Below are 15,685 nucleotides of genomic sequence, written 5' to 3'. Positions count from 1 at the left end.
CTATGAGATTATGCAACTCCCGTTTACCGGAGGAACACTTTGTGTGCTACCAAATGTCACAACGTAACTGGGTGATTATAAAGGTGCTCTACAGGTGTATCCAAAGGTACTTGTTGGGTTGGCGTATTTCGAGATTAGGATTTGTCACTCCAATTGTCGGAGAGGTATCTCTGGGCCCTCTCGGTAATGCACATCACTTAAGCCTTGCAAGCATTGCAACTAATGAGTTAGTTGTGGGATGATGTATTACGGAACGAGTAAAGAGACTTGCCGGTAACGAGATTGAACTAGGTATTGAGATACCGACGATCGAATCTCGGGCAAGTAACATACCGATGACAAAGGGAACAACGTATGTTGTTATGCGGTCTGACCGATAAAGATCTTCGTAGAATATGTGGGAGCCAATATGAGCATCCAGGTTCCGGTATTGGTTATTGACCGGAGACGTGTCTCGGTCATGTCTACATAGTTCTCGAACCCGTAGGGTCCGCACGCTTAACGTTTCGATGATAGTTATATTATGAGTTTATATGTTTTGATGTACCGAAGGTTGTTCGGAGTCCTGGATGTGATCACGGACATGACGAGGAGTCTCGAAATGGTCGAGACATGAAGATTGATGTATTGGATGACTATATTCGGACACCGGAATGGTTCCGGGGGTTATCGGATATATATACCGGAGTACCGGGGGTTACCGGAACCCCCCCGGAGGCTATTGGGCCTCATGGGCCCAATTGGTGGAAGAGGAGAGGCAGCCAAGGGGCAGCCGCGCGCCCCTCCCCCCCCCCCCCAAAGTCCGAATTGGACAAGGAGGGGGGCGGCGCCCCCCCTTTCCTTTCCCCCTCTCTCCTTCCCTCTCCTCTCCTAGTCCAACAAGGAAGGGAGGGAGTCCTACTCCCGGTGGGAGTAGGACTCCTCCTGGCGCGCCTCCTCCTGACCGGCCGCACCTCCCCCCCTTGCTCCTTTATATACGGGGGCAGGGGGCACCCCATAGACACAACAATTGATCGTTTGATCTTTTAGCCGTGTGCGGTGCCCCCTCCACCATAGTCCACCTCGGTAATACTGTAGCGGTGCTTAGGCGAAGCCCTGCGTCGATAGAACATCATCATTGTCACCACGCCGTCGTGCTGACGAAACTCTCCCTCAACACTTGGCTGGATCGGAGTTCGAGGGACGTCATCGGGCTGAACGTGTGCTGAACTCGGAGGTGACGTGCGTTCGGTACTTGATCGGTCGGATCGTGAAGACGTATGACTACATCAACCGCGTTGTGCTAACGCTTCCGCTTTCGGTTTACGAAGGTACGTGGACAACACTCTCCCCTCTCGTTGCTATGCATCACCATGATCCTGTGTGTGCGTAGGAATTTTTTTGAAATTACTACGTTCCCCAACAGTGGCATCCGAGCCTGGTTTTATGCGTTGATGTTATATGCACGAGTAGAACACAAGTGAGTTGTGAACGATATAAGTCATACTGCTTACCAGCATGTCATACTTCAGTTCGGCGATATTGTTGGATGAAGCGGCCCGGACCGACATTACGCATACGCTTACGCGAGACTGGTTCTACCGACGTGCTTTGCACACAGGTGGCTGATGGGTGTCAGTTTCTCCAACTTTAGTTGAACCGAGTGTGGCTACGCCCGGTCCTTGCGAAGGTTAAAACAGCACCAACTTGACAAACTATCGTTGTGGTTTTGATGCGTAGGTAAGAACGGTTCTTGCTAAGCCCGTAGCAGCCACGTAAAATTTGCAACAACAAAGTAGAGGACGTCTAACTTGTTTTTGCAGGGCATGTTGTGATGTGATATGGTCAAGACATGATGCTAAATTTTATTGTATGAGATGATCATGTTTTGTAACCGAGTTATCGGCAACTGGCAGGAGCCATATGGTTGTCGCTTTATTGTATGCAATGCAATCGCCCTGTAATGCTTTACTTTATCACTAAGCGGTAGCGATAGTCGTAGAAGCATAAGATTGGCGAGACGACAACGATGCTACGATGAAGATCAACGTGTCGCGCCGGTGATGATGGTGATCATGACGGTGCTTCGGAGATGGAGATCACAAGCACAAGATGATGATGGCCATATCATATCACTTATATTGATTGCATGTGATGTTTATCTTTTATGCATATTATCTTGCTTTGATTGACGGTAGCATTATAAGATGATCCCTCACTAAGTTATCAAAGTATAAGTGTTCTCCCTGAGTATGCACCGTTGCGAAAGTTCTTCGTGCTGAGACACCACGTGATGATCGGGTGTGATAGGCTCTACGTTCAAATACAACGGGTGCAAAACAGTTGCACACGCGGAATACTCAGGTTAAGCTCGACGAGCCTAGCATATAACAGATATGGCCTCAGAACACGGAGACTGAAAGGTCGAGCGTGAATCATATAGTAGATATGATCAACATAGTGATGTTCACCGTTGAAACTACTCCATCTCACGTGATGATCGGACATGGTTTAGTTGATATGGATCACGTGATCACTTAGAGGATTAGAGGGATGTCTATATAAGTGGGAGTATTTAAGTAATATGATTAATTGAACTTTAATTTATCATGAACTTAGTCCTGGTAGTATTAGCATATCTATGTTGTAGATCAATAGCTCGCGTTGTTGCTTCCCTATGTTTTATATATGTTCCTAGAGAAAACTAAGTTGAAAGATGATAGTAGCAATGATGCGGACTGGGTCCGTGATCTGAGGTTTATCCTCATTGCTGCACAAAAGAATTATGTCCTTGATGCACCGCTAGGTGACAGACCTATTGCAGGAGCAGATGCAGACGTTATGAACGTTTGGCTAGCTCAATATGATGACTACTTGATAGTTTAGTGCACCATAGTTAACGTCTTAGAATCGGGACTTCAAAGATGTTTTGAACGTCATGGACCATATGAGATGTTCCAGGAGTTGAAGTTAATATTTCAAGCAAATACCCAAGTTGAGAGATATGAAGTCTCCAACAAGTTCTACAGCTAAAAGATGGAGGAGAATAGCTCAAGCAGTGAGCATGTGCTCAGATTGTCCGGGTACTACAATCGCTTGAATAAAGTGGGAGTTAATCTTCCAGATAAGATAGTGATTGACAGAATTCTCTAGTCACCATCACCAAGTTAGTAGAACTTCGTGGTGAACTATAATATGCAAGGGATAACAGAAACAATTCCCAAGCTCTTCGTGATGCTGAGATCGACGAAGGTAGAAATCAAGTGTTGATGGTTGACGAGACCACTAGTTTCAAGAAAAGGGCAAAGGGAAGAAGGGGAACTTCAAGAAGAACGGCAAGCAAGTTGCTGCTCAAGTGAAGAAGCCCAAGTCTGGTCCTAAGCCTGAGACTAAGTGCTTCTACTGCAAAGGGACTGGTCACTGGAAGCGGAACTAGCCCAAGTATTTGGTGGATAAGAAGGATGGCAAAGTGAACAAAGGTATATTGGATATACATGTTGTTGATGTGTACTTTATTAGTGTTTATAGCAACCCCTCGGCATTTGATACTGGTTCAGTTGCTAAGAGTAGTAACTCGAAACAGGAGTTGTAGAATAAACAGAAACTAGTAAAAGGCGAGGTGACGATGTGTGTTGGAAGTGGTTCCAAGATTGATATGATCATCATCGCACACTCCCTATACTTTCGGGATTAGTGTTGAAACTAAATAAGTGTTATTTGGTGTTTGCGTTGAGCATGAATATGATTTGATCATGTTTGTTGCAATACGGTTATTCATTTAAATTAGAGAATAATTGTTGTTCTGTTTACATGAATAAAACCTTATATGGTCATACACCCAATAAAATGATTTGTTGAATCTCGATCGTAGTGATACACATATTCATAATAATGAAGCCAAAAGATGAAAGTTAATAATGATAGTGCAACTTATTTGTGGCACTGCCGTTTAGGTCATATTGGTGTAAAGCGCATGAAGAAACTCCATGCTAATGGGATTTTGGAATCACTTGATTATGAATCACTTGATGCTTGTGAACCATGCCTCTTGGGCAAGATGACTAAAACGCCGTTCTCCGGAACAATGGAGCAAGCAACAGATTTGTTGGAAATCATACACACTGATGTATGTGGTCCGATGAATATTAAGGCTTGCGGCGGGTATCATTATTTTCTGACATTCACAGATGATTTGAGCAGATATGGGTATATCTACTTGATGAAACACAAGTCTGAAACATTTGAAAAGTTCAAAGAATTTTAGAGTGAAGTGGAGAATCATCGTAACAAAAATAAAAGTTTCTACGATATCATCGCAGAGGTAAAATATTTGAGTTACGAGTTTGGCCTTCAGTTAAAAAAATGTGAAATAGTTTCACTACTCACGCCACCTGGAACACCACAGTGTAATGATGTCTCTTACCGATCTACCACTATCGTTTTAGGGTTATGCATTAGAGACAGCTACATTCACGTTAAATAGGGCACCATCTAAATCCATTGAGACGACACCGTATGAACTATGGTTTGGCAAAGAAACCTAAGCTGTCGTTTTTTAAAGTTTGAGGTTGCAATGCTTATGTGAAAAAGTTTCAACCTGATAAGCTCAAACCCAAATCGGAGAAATGTGTCTTCATAGGATACCCAAAGGAGACTGTTGGGTACACCTTCTATCACAGATCCGAAGGCAAGACTTTTGTTGCTAAATTCGGAATCTTTCTGGAGAAGGAGTTTCTCTCGAAAGAAGTGAGTGGGAGGAAAGTAGAACTTGATGAGGTAATTGTACCTGCTCCCTTATTGGAAAGTAGTTCATCGCAGAAACCGGTTTCTGCGATGCCTACACCAATTAGTGAGGAAGTTAATGATGATGATCATGGAACTTCAGATCAAGTTACTACCGAACCTCGTAGGTCAACCAGAGTAAGATCCGCACCAGAGTGGTACGGTAATCCTGTTCTGGAGGTCATGTTACTTGACCATGACGAACCTACGAACTATGAGGAAGCGATGATGAGCCCAGATTCCGCAAAATGGCTTGAGGCCATGAAATCTGAGATGGCATCCATGTATGAGAACAAAGTATGGACTTTGATTGACTTGCCGAATGATCGCGAGCCATTGAGATTAAATGGATCTTCAAGAGGAAGACGGGCGCTGATAGTAGCGTTACTATCTACAAAGCTAGAATTGTCCCAAAAGGTTTTCGACAAGTTCAAGGTGTTGACTACGATGAGAGTTTCTCACTCGTATCTATGCTTAAGTCTGTCCGAATCATGTTAGCAATTGCTGCATTTTATGAAATCTGGCAAATGGATAAACAAAACTGCATTCTTTAATGGATTTATTAAAGAAGAGTTGTATATGATGCAACCAGAAGGTTTTGTCAATCCTAAAAGTGCTAACGAAATATGCAAGCTCCAGCGATCCATCTATGGACTGGTGCAAGCATCTCGGAGTTGGAATATACGCTTTGATAAGTTGATCAAAGCATATAGTTTTATACAGACTGGCTGTGAAGCCTGTATTTACAAGAAAGTGAGTGGGAGCACTACAGCATTTCTGATAAGTATATGTGAATGACATATTGTTGATCAGAAATAATGTAGAATTATTCTGCAAAGCATAAAGGAGTGTTTGAAAGGAGTTTTTCAAAGAAAGACCTCAGTGAAGCTGCTTACATGTTGAGCATCAAGATCTATAGAGATAGATCAAGACGCTTGATGAGTTTTTTTTCAATGAGTACATACCTTGACAGGATTTTGAAATAGTTCAAAATGGAACAGTCAAAGAAAGAGTTATTGCCTGTGTTACAAGGTGTGAAGTTGAGTAAAGACTCAAAACCTGACCACGGCAGAAAAATAGAAAGAGAATGAAGAGTCATTCCATATGCCTCAGTCATAGGTTCTATCAAGTATGCTATGCTGAGTACCAGACCTATTGTGCACCTCACCATAAGTTTGGCAAGGGAGTACAATAGTGATCTAGGAGTAGATCACTGGACAGCGGTCAAAATTATCCTTAGCGGAATAAGGATATATTTCTCGGTTATGGAGGTGATAAGGACTTCGTCGTAAAGAGTTACGTCGATGCAAGCTTTGACACCGATCTGGATGACTCTAAGTCACAATCCAGATACATATTGAAAAGTGGGAGCAATTAGCAAAAGTAGCTCCGTGCAGAGATTGTAAACATAGAAATTTGCAAAATACTTACGGATCTGAATGTGACAGACCCGTTGACTAAAATTATCTCACAAGCAAAACATGATCACACCTTAGTACTCTTTGGGTGTTAATCACATAGCGATGTGAACTAGATTACTGACTCTAGTAAACCCTTTGGGTGTTGGTCACATGTCGATGTGAACTATGGGTGTTAACCACATAAAGATGTGAACCATTGATGTTAAATCACATAGCGATGTGAACTAGATTATTGACTCTAGTGCAAGTGGGAGACTGAAGGAAATATGCCCTAGAGGCAATAATAAAGTTATTATTTATTTCCTTATATCATGATAAATGTTTATTCATGCTAGAATTGTATTAACCGGAAACATGATACATGTGTGAATACACAGACAAACAGAGTGTCACTAGTATGCCTCTACTTGACTAGCTCGTTGATCAAAGATGGTTATGTTTCCTAGCCATAGACATGAGTTGTCATTTGATTAACGGGATCACATCATTAGGAGAATGATGTGATTGACTTGACCCATTCCGTTAGCTTAGCACTCGATCGTTTAGTATGTTGCTATTGTTTTCTTCATGACTTATACATGTTCCTATGACTATGAGATTATGCAACTCCCGTTTACCGGAGGAACACTTTGTGTGCTACCAAACGTCACAACGTAACTGGGTGATTATAAAGGTGCTCTACAGGTGTCTCCAAAGGTACTTGTTGGGTTGGCGTATTTCAAGATTAGGATTTGTCACTCCGATTGTCGGAGAGGTATCTTTGGGCCCTCTCGGTAATGCACATCACTTAAGCCTTGCAAGCATTGCAACTAATGAGTTAGTTGTGGGATGATGTATTACGGAACGAGTAAAGAGACTTGCCGGTAACGAGATTGAACTAGGTATCGAGATACCGACGATCGAATCTCGGGCAAGTAACATACCGATGACAAAGGAAACAACGTATGTTGTTATGCGGTCTGACCGATAAAGATCTTCGTAGAATATGTGGGAGCCAATATGAGCATCCAGGTTCCGGTATTGGTTATTGACCGGAGACGTGTCTCGGTCATGTCTACATAGTTCTCGAACCCGTAGGGTCCGCACGCTTAACGTTTCGATGATAGTTATATTATGAGTTTATATGTTTTGATGTACCGAAGGTTGTTTGGAGTCCCGGATGTGATCACGGACATGACGAGGAGTCTCGAAATGGTCGAGACATGAAGATTGATGTATTGGATGACTATATTCGGACACCAGAATGGTTCCGGGGGTTATTGGATATATACCGGAGTACCGGGGGGTTACCGGACCCCCCCCCCCCGAGGCTATTGGGCCTCATGGGCCCAATTGGTGGAAGAGGAGAGGCGGCCAAGGGGCATCCCCCCCCCCAAGTCCGAATTGGACAAGGAGGGGGGCGGCGCCCCCCCCCCTTTCCTTTCCTTTCCCCCTCTCTCATTCCCTCTCCTCTCCTAGTCCAACAAGGAAGGGAGGGAGTCCGGGAGTAGGACTCCTCCTGGCGCGCCTCCTCCTGGCCGGCCGCACCTCCCCCCTTGCTCCTTTGTATACGGGGGCAGGGGGCACCCCATAGACACAACAATTGATCGTTTGATCTTTCAGCCGTGTGCGGTGCCCCCCTCCACCATAGTCCACCTTGATAATACTGTAGCGGTGCTTAGGCGAAGCCCTGCGTCGGTAGAACATCATCATCGTCACCACGCCGTCGTGCTGACGAAACTCTCCCTCAACACTCGGCTGGATGGGAGTTCGAGGGATGTCATCAGGCTGAACGTGTGCTGAACTCGGAGGTGACGTGCGTTCGGTACTTGATCGGTCGGATCGTGAAGACGTACGACTACATCAACCGCGTTGTGCTAACGCTTCCGCTTTCGGTCTACGAGGGTACATGGACAACACTCTCCCCTCTCGTTGCTATGCATCACCATGATCCTGTGTGTGCGTAGGAAATTTTTTGTAGCGACCCGACCCGAATGGATCAAGTCTCTGTGCTTAAGTGTCATCCCTGGATCGGTATGCTGACACACACAGTACTCGAGGATTTATAACAGAGGTAAATCACATGTATAAAGTAACGTAAATACTATTACCTCAATCCAAATAGCGGAAGTAACAAGGTTGTGGATTCCCATCAACACCAACGGCAAAGTTGAGTGTAGAAATCGTAACCCTAATGTATCACTTACTCGTTGTAAGAATCCTGCAACATGAAACGTTGCAGCCCGAAAACGGGTCAGCACATGGAATATGCTGGCAAATTCACACCATAGAGAAATGATGAACAAAGGCTATCACTACATGCATATATGGCTGGTGGAAAAGCTCTATGGTTATAATGTTTTTGCGAAAAGCCAATTTTTCCCTACTACAAAGGAATAAATTTTAGTTAACTATCATGGTGGTTGTGAAACATTGAGATGGTTGACAGCATCTCAATCCCAATTAAGTATCATCATTAACCCAACAATATTAATTAAAATAACATGATGAGATCAACGGGATAATCCAAGAACTAGATACTCAAGATGTCCATAACCGGGGACACGGCTAATCATGATTAGTTTGTACACTCTGCAGAGGTTTGCGCACTTTTCCCCACAAGACTCGATCTCCTCCGTTGGATTACTCGCACTACATGGTGTTTGAGTAACGTATGACCGAGACACAGTCTTTCAGAAGTGTTTGCACCTTACGTATGGGTAGACAGTTACACCTACTTTCCCCTACATCTGCTAGTCTACCACTGTAAGAGTTCACACAACTTAGTCAACTATGCTAGAGCCCATAATAGCTTGCGGCTGCACACGGAAGTTTCTAGCATGAATAATCTCATGATCCCTTTGAGCCTGGGTGGCGGTCCAAAAGAAAAACAGGCAATCCTGGAATACCCAGGTACCTCAATCCACCCAGATGTGAATTTTAGTTGCCACCTTAAGTAAACCATTATTAACAATCTCACATCTGTCATGAATATCACTCAAACCCAATCCACGTCTACGAGCGTAGCATGGCAATATAATAGCAACGTAGAAGTAATTCCCAAGGTTTGAATGCAGGGCAATAGGTTCCTACCTCATCAACTACTTCCCAATACCCACATGTTATCAATCCTACTCATGCAATGTTTGAGGATTGAAATCTAATGCATAAAAACTGGGTATAAAAGGGATATGATCAAAGTGTGAACTTGCCTGCAATGTTGATGAAGATGATTCGCACTCAATACTCTGGATAGATCTACTCGTCACACTCCGGTCAATCTATCGTAAGCAAGCAATAGTAACCACACATAAGCAATCACTCAAAAGATCGAGAAGAACGAAGAAGACACTTCGGAAAACATCAAAACCAAGCAAATAACTCTTGCAACATAAAACAATTTCTAACAGTACCAAAATTATGTGAATTTGGCCTTATCAGAAAGTTTAGGTCAAGAGCTTCGCTTTGCAAAAAGAATCAACTCAAACGGAGTTACGGAACTGAAGTTATGAACAAAAGAAGTTTGAATATGAATTTGAACAAATTTCGAAATTTGAAAATTTCAAAAAGTTGACGTGACAGGTTAACTGGATAGGTGAAAACAAGACGAAACTATAGGCGATGGTTTCATCTAATTTGGATGAACGAGTAAAAAGTTATGGCTATTTGAAAAATCAGGGCCAAGCTGTTTTGCACAAGAAAAAAAATAGCTACGGATAAAAGAATCCTAGATCTAACGTATAAATACAGAGAACGAATAAGTATACCTTTATAAGGTATAAAAAAGACGACTTCAGAGTGTGGAGACAACTTCCAAAAGTCCCGCCGAAGAGGAAAAATATATTTTTAGCTAGTCAAACCAAAATATTGATTTAACCCGCAATGGATAATTTTTGGAGGCTCTATGGGTCTATATTTATAGGTGAAAAAGAGGTTTAGGGGTTAAAGGCTAGGCAATGTGGGACTAAACATAGACGAAAAGATATAAAGGGAGCGCCTCGCATGGGCCTAAAGGCCTTAGCGGTTCGGCCGGCCGCGCGGCAGTTTTTTTTTTAGCAATTGAAAAAGAAAGAAAAGAAAGAAAAAAAAACTATAGAAAAGAAATATGGGGAGGAATATGGCCGGCTGGGCCTGGCCTATTTAACAGAAAAAAAACAATGGGGCGCCAAAAGCTACTATACTGCGCATGAGGGCGACATATAGTCACAGAGTACGCGCATGTAGTCTTTTTTTATAAATAGAGACAGGAAAGGGAAAACTGAATAAAGAAAATAAAAGTAAAACTTTATATAGGCATATTATATATCACAATTTGCAGAAAAAGATTTCCTACAGCATGAACATTTTTGTAAAGTCAAATAAAGTCCACACAAAGTTTTAATAAATCAAACAGTGCTACTGCCTTAATAAAATCCAATAAAAATCATTTTAAAAATACCAAAATGATTTCAAATTTATTTTTCTCCAATTTTCTGATGTAGGGAATCATGTTACCCTATTTTCTGTATATTGTTATTTTGGAGAAAAATAATTTGAATAAGACTCAAATAACTCCAAACTAAAATGATTTCCAAAAGGACTTTGAATTTGACCTTTGAAACTCCCAACTCATATTTCATATTTTTTTGAAGAAGTCATTTTATCTTCTCTCGTGAAAATCATTGAGTTGCATAAAGTTTCTGAAATGGGAAATATTTTCAAATGAAATTCAAATATTTTCAACACCCCTTGTCATTTAAATAAATGGAAGAAGTCATGTCATCTTCTCTCCAGGGTTTTGTGGTGAAAAGAATTTGAATTCATGGAGATCATAAAAGCAAAATGAAAGTTTGGGAAAGTCCTTTTATTCCCTCTCATTTAACTTTCAAAAGATTTCGAATTCCACTCACTTTCAGTCAATCAATTAAACAATCAATCCAATCTATCTGTTTATTATAACATTCCAAAATTTAGAATTTTGGGATGTTACATTTTTTGAAATTACTACGTTCCCCAACAGGGCAATACTAAGGCCATTGCAGAAAGCCCACCATCATTCCTGAAGCAGTTGCGTCGCAAGACTTCTGGATTTGACACTCTTTATTTGGCATGCCTGAGTCTCACAATAACATCAACGTGATGCGGCGGTCTCCATTGTTTGCAGTTGTGTGCAGGCAAAGCTCATGTGTGCAACCATACCATCAATGGTCATGATTACAACATGAGGTACTATCTTTGTGATGGTATCTATCCTCCGTGGGCGACCTTCGTCATTACCATTTCTGAGCCGGGTAACAAAAAGGTTCACTTACCCCAAAACAAGAAGGTGCTAGAAAGGATGTGGGGGCATTTGGAGTGCTCCAAATCTGTTATGCAGTTGTTCGCGGACCTGCTAAACTATGGGATCTAGAGACATTGTGGGAGATGATGACAACTTGCGTGATCTTGGACAACATGATTGTGGGGGATGAGAGTGAGGGAGTTCGCCAAGCTCTGGAATTTCAAGAGACAGATGATCCTATCCAACTTCCGAAGCATAATCCAACGACGTTTGAGGATTTTCACCAAACACATCAGCAAATTCGCTATCTTGGAACTCATGAGCAGCTTTAGAATGATCTAGTTGAGAATATGTAAGAATAATAAGTTGAATTCACATCAAAACTATTTTATTTCAAAACTTTATGTTTGAATTGTAATATTTATATTTGAATTATTGTTGCATTGGAATATTTATCTTTCAATTATCAAAGAAGATATGTGCTATTTATCATTCAGTACTCTAGGCATAGTGAAAAAATTAGCGGCTGACATTTGATGACCACGGTTGGATGGTGGACGCTCCGGTGTTTGGTGATTCGCATTGGAGTTGCCCTTAAATTTTGTTTCTGCATGTTCCAATGGTTACATGTTCCCATCTTTTTATGTTGATGGCTGATTTAAATTTATGTCCCTCTGTTTCAGAAAACCCAACTAAATTATTTTGATAGTAGTCTTGTCTTTTTTTGCGAGGGTGAGAGTAGTATTGTCGTGAGACCGGCTAGAAATCATGTTGCACCGCATGATCAACCACGCTCATTTACATTGTTGGTGCGTTCTTCTATGCTAGTGTAATATCTTGGTCTATATTTGCCATCACAGGACAATATTAATGTGCAGGTAGCACCATGATAATGATAACCTTTGATAGGAACATGATAATTACAACAACGAAGTTCCTTGTCATCTCATCGGAGATGAACATGAAGAATATCTTGTGTTTTGATCGGTGTATGGGTTCCTCCAACTGAATTTTGAAGGGCTTATAGTTTTCACCAACAGATTCTTGTTTTTTTAGTTTGGTGAAGGCGGTCATTGAAAGCACAAAATGCTTTGACTCTACGAGCTATCTACCTTTATTCTGATTCAGACAGAAGGAGATAAACATTTTGGGTTTATCGAGAAACTTTGACACTTGAAAACTATGATCACATGGTTCATGTTTTAGCCACTGACAAGAATATGGCAATAGCGTTGTTAGATATCAGTTTCCTCAACCTTCTTGGTCACACCAAGAACATATCATGTACTCTCAATACGCCCAAATCAAAAACTCACCCCACTGATGCAGATCTTCTGTGGGCGGCCTCTTCCGATGTGCGGTGGTGGATCTGGTGGTGACCATCACTACGGCAACAGGTGTGGCTCTCCTCTCCTCGGTGGTGCTCCAAGCCAGCGCCTTGCTTCCCCGCAACCCAACCTGCTTTTCTTTAACGGTTCTTGGCCGACATGGTTGGGGAGAAATCCCTACGCGGTAGCAGTTGCAGATAATGGTGACGCTTGTGGGTGTTCTCCTCTTTGGAGGCATTGTCTTGGTCTTGGATGTCCCCTCGGGCACAAGGGGAAATCGTAGGACCGGTTCGTCGGAGCCGACGATGGTGGCAGTGCAGCGGCGACCCTTCTTGGAAGGACTGCATGGTTGGTTGTGGTGTTTACCGGAGTGCAAGCTAGTGTTGTTGACTTGGCGGGCTCACGTAGCTTGGGGCCTTCGGGTGTTATCTGCATCCTCGTCGCCGGTACCTCTTGGACGACATCTTCCTCAAGTCCGATTGTTTCTTAGTGTCCATCTGTCGATCTCCTAGGCGCCAAGCGTGAAGGGTGCATTGAGTCAGTCGGGCATGGAGTTTTGTTCATGCTTCCGAGGTGTTTGGCATCATGCCTCTTCATGGCTTGAGTTGGACAAGATGAGTTGTGTGTCGTTGTAATTGCGGTGGGTGTGGCGTGCTCTTGGGCATTGTATCAGTTGTATCAACCATCTTCACTCTTCTTCTATGTTACTGGTACATCTCTCCATGGTGTGTCCTTGAAAAAAAGGTGAAGTGGATGAGAGAATACAAGCAAAAATACCAATATATTCAACAATCTCGGAGCAACTGGATGGTTCGGATAAAGGAGCCATATGTGTTGGGAGTTATTTTGCATTCGGACTTGCCTCGCCGTTGTCCCTGGGCCCTTTTTAACAGATGGACGTAACTTACTCACGACCACAACACATGGTACTCCGTACATTATTTCCAGAGTCCATTCCTACACCGGATCACAGTACTTCTCGGGATACAACATGAGTAATCAAGCCAACACACACACACACACACACCCCTTCCATTGGCACGAGAAATTAAGAAACAAGCAACTCTTTTATTCCAGTTCCCACGGAAAGTTGTCACTCGGCCTTCCAGGATGACATGGGAGGGGTCTCAGAATCCTGCCAAGTGTTCAGGAAATCATGGTAGCGATCACCCGCAACATCCGCCGACGCGTAGGACTCAAGCTCGGCCATCTCCTCTGGGGCGAGCTTCACGGACAGCGCCGCCACATTCTGGTTGAAGTTGTCGACCTTTGTGGTTCCTGGTATGGGGCACACATCATTCCCCTGATGGTGAACCCAGGCAAGTGCAAGCTGCGACGCCGTGCACCCCTTCCTCGCCGCCATCGTGCTAACCCGCTCAAATACCATGGTGTTCTTCTCAAGGTTTTCAGCTTGGAATCTTGGTAAGTCCTGAATAAATGTGTTAAGCATTGTTGGCTTAGAAGCTTAGAATAGAAGTAATAGTCTCAAAATCAAGATTTCTTGTACAAAGAGAAGGGTCTCTCAAATACACGAGAGAGCGAAGTAGGCAGACATGCTTATAACAAACCTTGCGAAAGTCTTGTTCAGACAGCGTGTCGACCAGCTTTGGCCCACTAGAGAAGAACCCTCTGCCCAACGGGCTGTACGCCACAATTCCAATGCCAAGTTCCCTGAGATTATGAGCAGGAACAAAATTCATACGGTTGGGAAACCAAAAATGATCTTGAGATGTCATGATTGTGCATGAAAATGTACGTACCTGCAAGTAGGGATTATGTCTTTCTCGACATCTCTCGACCACAACGACCACTCTAGCTGGACGGCGGTTATGGGATGAACCGCGTGCGCTCTTCGGATAGTCGACGCCGATGCTTCGGACAACCCAATGTAGTTTATCTTCCCCTCTTCAACCAGTTTCTTGAGTTCACCCATCTATGGATGGCAAGTGTGTAAATTTCTCTCATGGATAGTGTTGTACTTCCTCTGTTCCATAATGTAGTGTGTATAGATTTTTCGAAGAGTATAAAGTTTAACCAAATTTGTAGAGAAAACTATTTATATCTACAATACTAAATATATGGAATATGAAACTGCATCTTATGACGAATCTAATGTGTTTGACATTCCAGATGTAAATGATTTTCTCCATAAACTTGATTAAAATTTACGAGATTTGACTTTTCCACCGTCGGGTCTCAGTTTGGTGCATTTGGTCAACGCGCGTTGGTTTGACTACTCAACGGGATAGGGTTGAACTGAGGTTGACTCACTCACCGTGACCTCGATGGGCACGCTGACGTCGACGCGGTGCTGGTAGTAGAGGTCGATGCATTCTACGCCGAGGCGCTCGAGGCTTCCCTCGCACGCCGCGCGCACGTACGCCGGGTCGCCGCGGATCGCCCGCGCGCCGTCGGCGCCAGCGAGGATGCCGAACTTGGTCGCCAGCTGCACCTTGCCCCTCACCCCTCCCTGCAGCGCCTTGCCGAGGAGGAGCTCGTTGGTGTGCGGGCCGTAGATGTCGGAGGTGTCGAGGAGGGTGACGCCGGCGGCGACGGCGTGGTGGATGAGCGCGACCATGTCGGGCTCGGGCTTGGGCGGCCCGTAGTAGGCGGACATGCCCATGCAGCCAAGCCCCAGCGCCGACACCTCCAGCCCCTGCGAGCCCAGCTTCATCCGCGGCACCACCACCGCCGTCGTCGCCGGAGCAGCAGCCATTGCAGGTTCCGGAACCGGAAGGCTAATCGGCTCTGCACTCGAGTGCTCAGCCACTGTACTGGATTAGATTGTTGAGTGAACTGGGGAAGATTACACCTTCCACCTTAATTTATAGTGCTAGCAGGGCACTGTGGCGTCAGGGGTTAGGTCACGCTGCGGCTGCTAAGCACCGTCGTGTCTTAACTATTTGTGCCGCAGGTTGTTGCTCTGCAACTTTAAT

At 43.7% G+C, this 15,685-nt stretch overlaps 1 protein-coding gene across 1 annotated transcript; it reads right to left on the bottom strand.

Annotated features, from left to right (window-relative positions):
* Positions 1 to 13,797: 13,797 nt before the first annotated feature.
* On the bottom strand, positions 13,798 to 15,590 carry LOC109736327 (probable aldo-keto reductase 2). The gene is made up of 4 exons (XM_020295550.4): positions 15,025 to 15,590; positions 14,510 to 14,682; positions 14,318 to 14,420; positions 13,798 to 14,178 (listed from the first exon to the last, which is right to left on the bottom strand). The coding sequence occupies exons 1-4, from the start codon at positions 15,463 to 15,465 to the stop codon at positions 13,843 to 13,845; spliced, it is 1,053 nt and encodes a 350-aa protein (XP_020151139.1). The 5' UTR covers positions 15,466 to 15,590; the 3' UTR covers positions 13,798 to 13,842.
* Between the last annotated feature and the right edge of the window lie 95 nt (positions 15,591 to 15,685).

The sequence above is a fragment of the Aegilops tauschii genome, chromosome 5 (assembly GCF_002575655.3).
Source record: "Aegilops tauschii subsp. strangulata cultivar AL8/78 chromosome 5, Aet v6.0, whole genome shotgun sequence".
Lineage (NCBI taxonomy): Eukaryota > Viridiplantae > Streptophyta > Magnoliopsida > Poales > Poaceae > Aegilops > Aegilops tauschii.
Note: the sequence above shows the minus strand (reverse complement) of the source record. Positions and strands in the feature narration are given on the sequence as shown.

What these genes read in the sequence shown, in the direction of transcription:
- LOC109736327 (XM_020295550.4), bottom strand. Translation starts at nt 15,465, where the DNA reads ATGGCTGCTGCTCCGGCGACGACGGCGGTGGTGGTGCCGCGGATGAAG. An exon ending in GCGTGCCCATCGAGGTCACG is followed by an intron (nt 14,683 to 15,024) that starts GTGAGTGAGTCA and finishes TGCCATCCATAG; the next exon opens with ATGGGTGAACTCAAGAAACT. An exon ending in CTGAACAAGACTTTCGCAAG is followed by an intron (nt 14,179 to 14,317) that starts GTTTGTTATAAG and finishes ACATTTATTCAG; the next exon opens with GACTTACCAAGATTCCAAGC.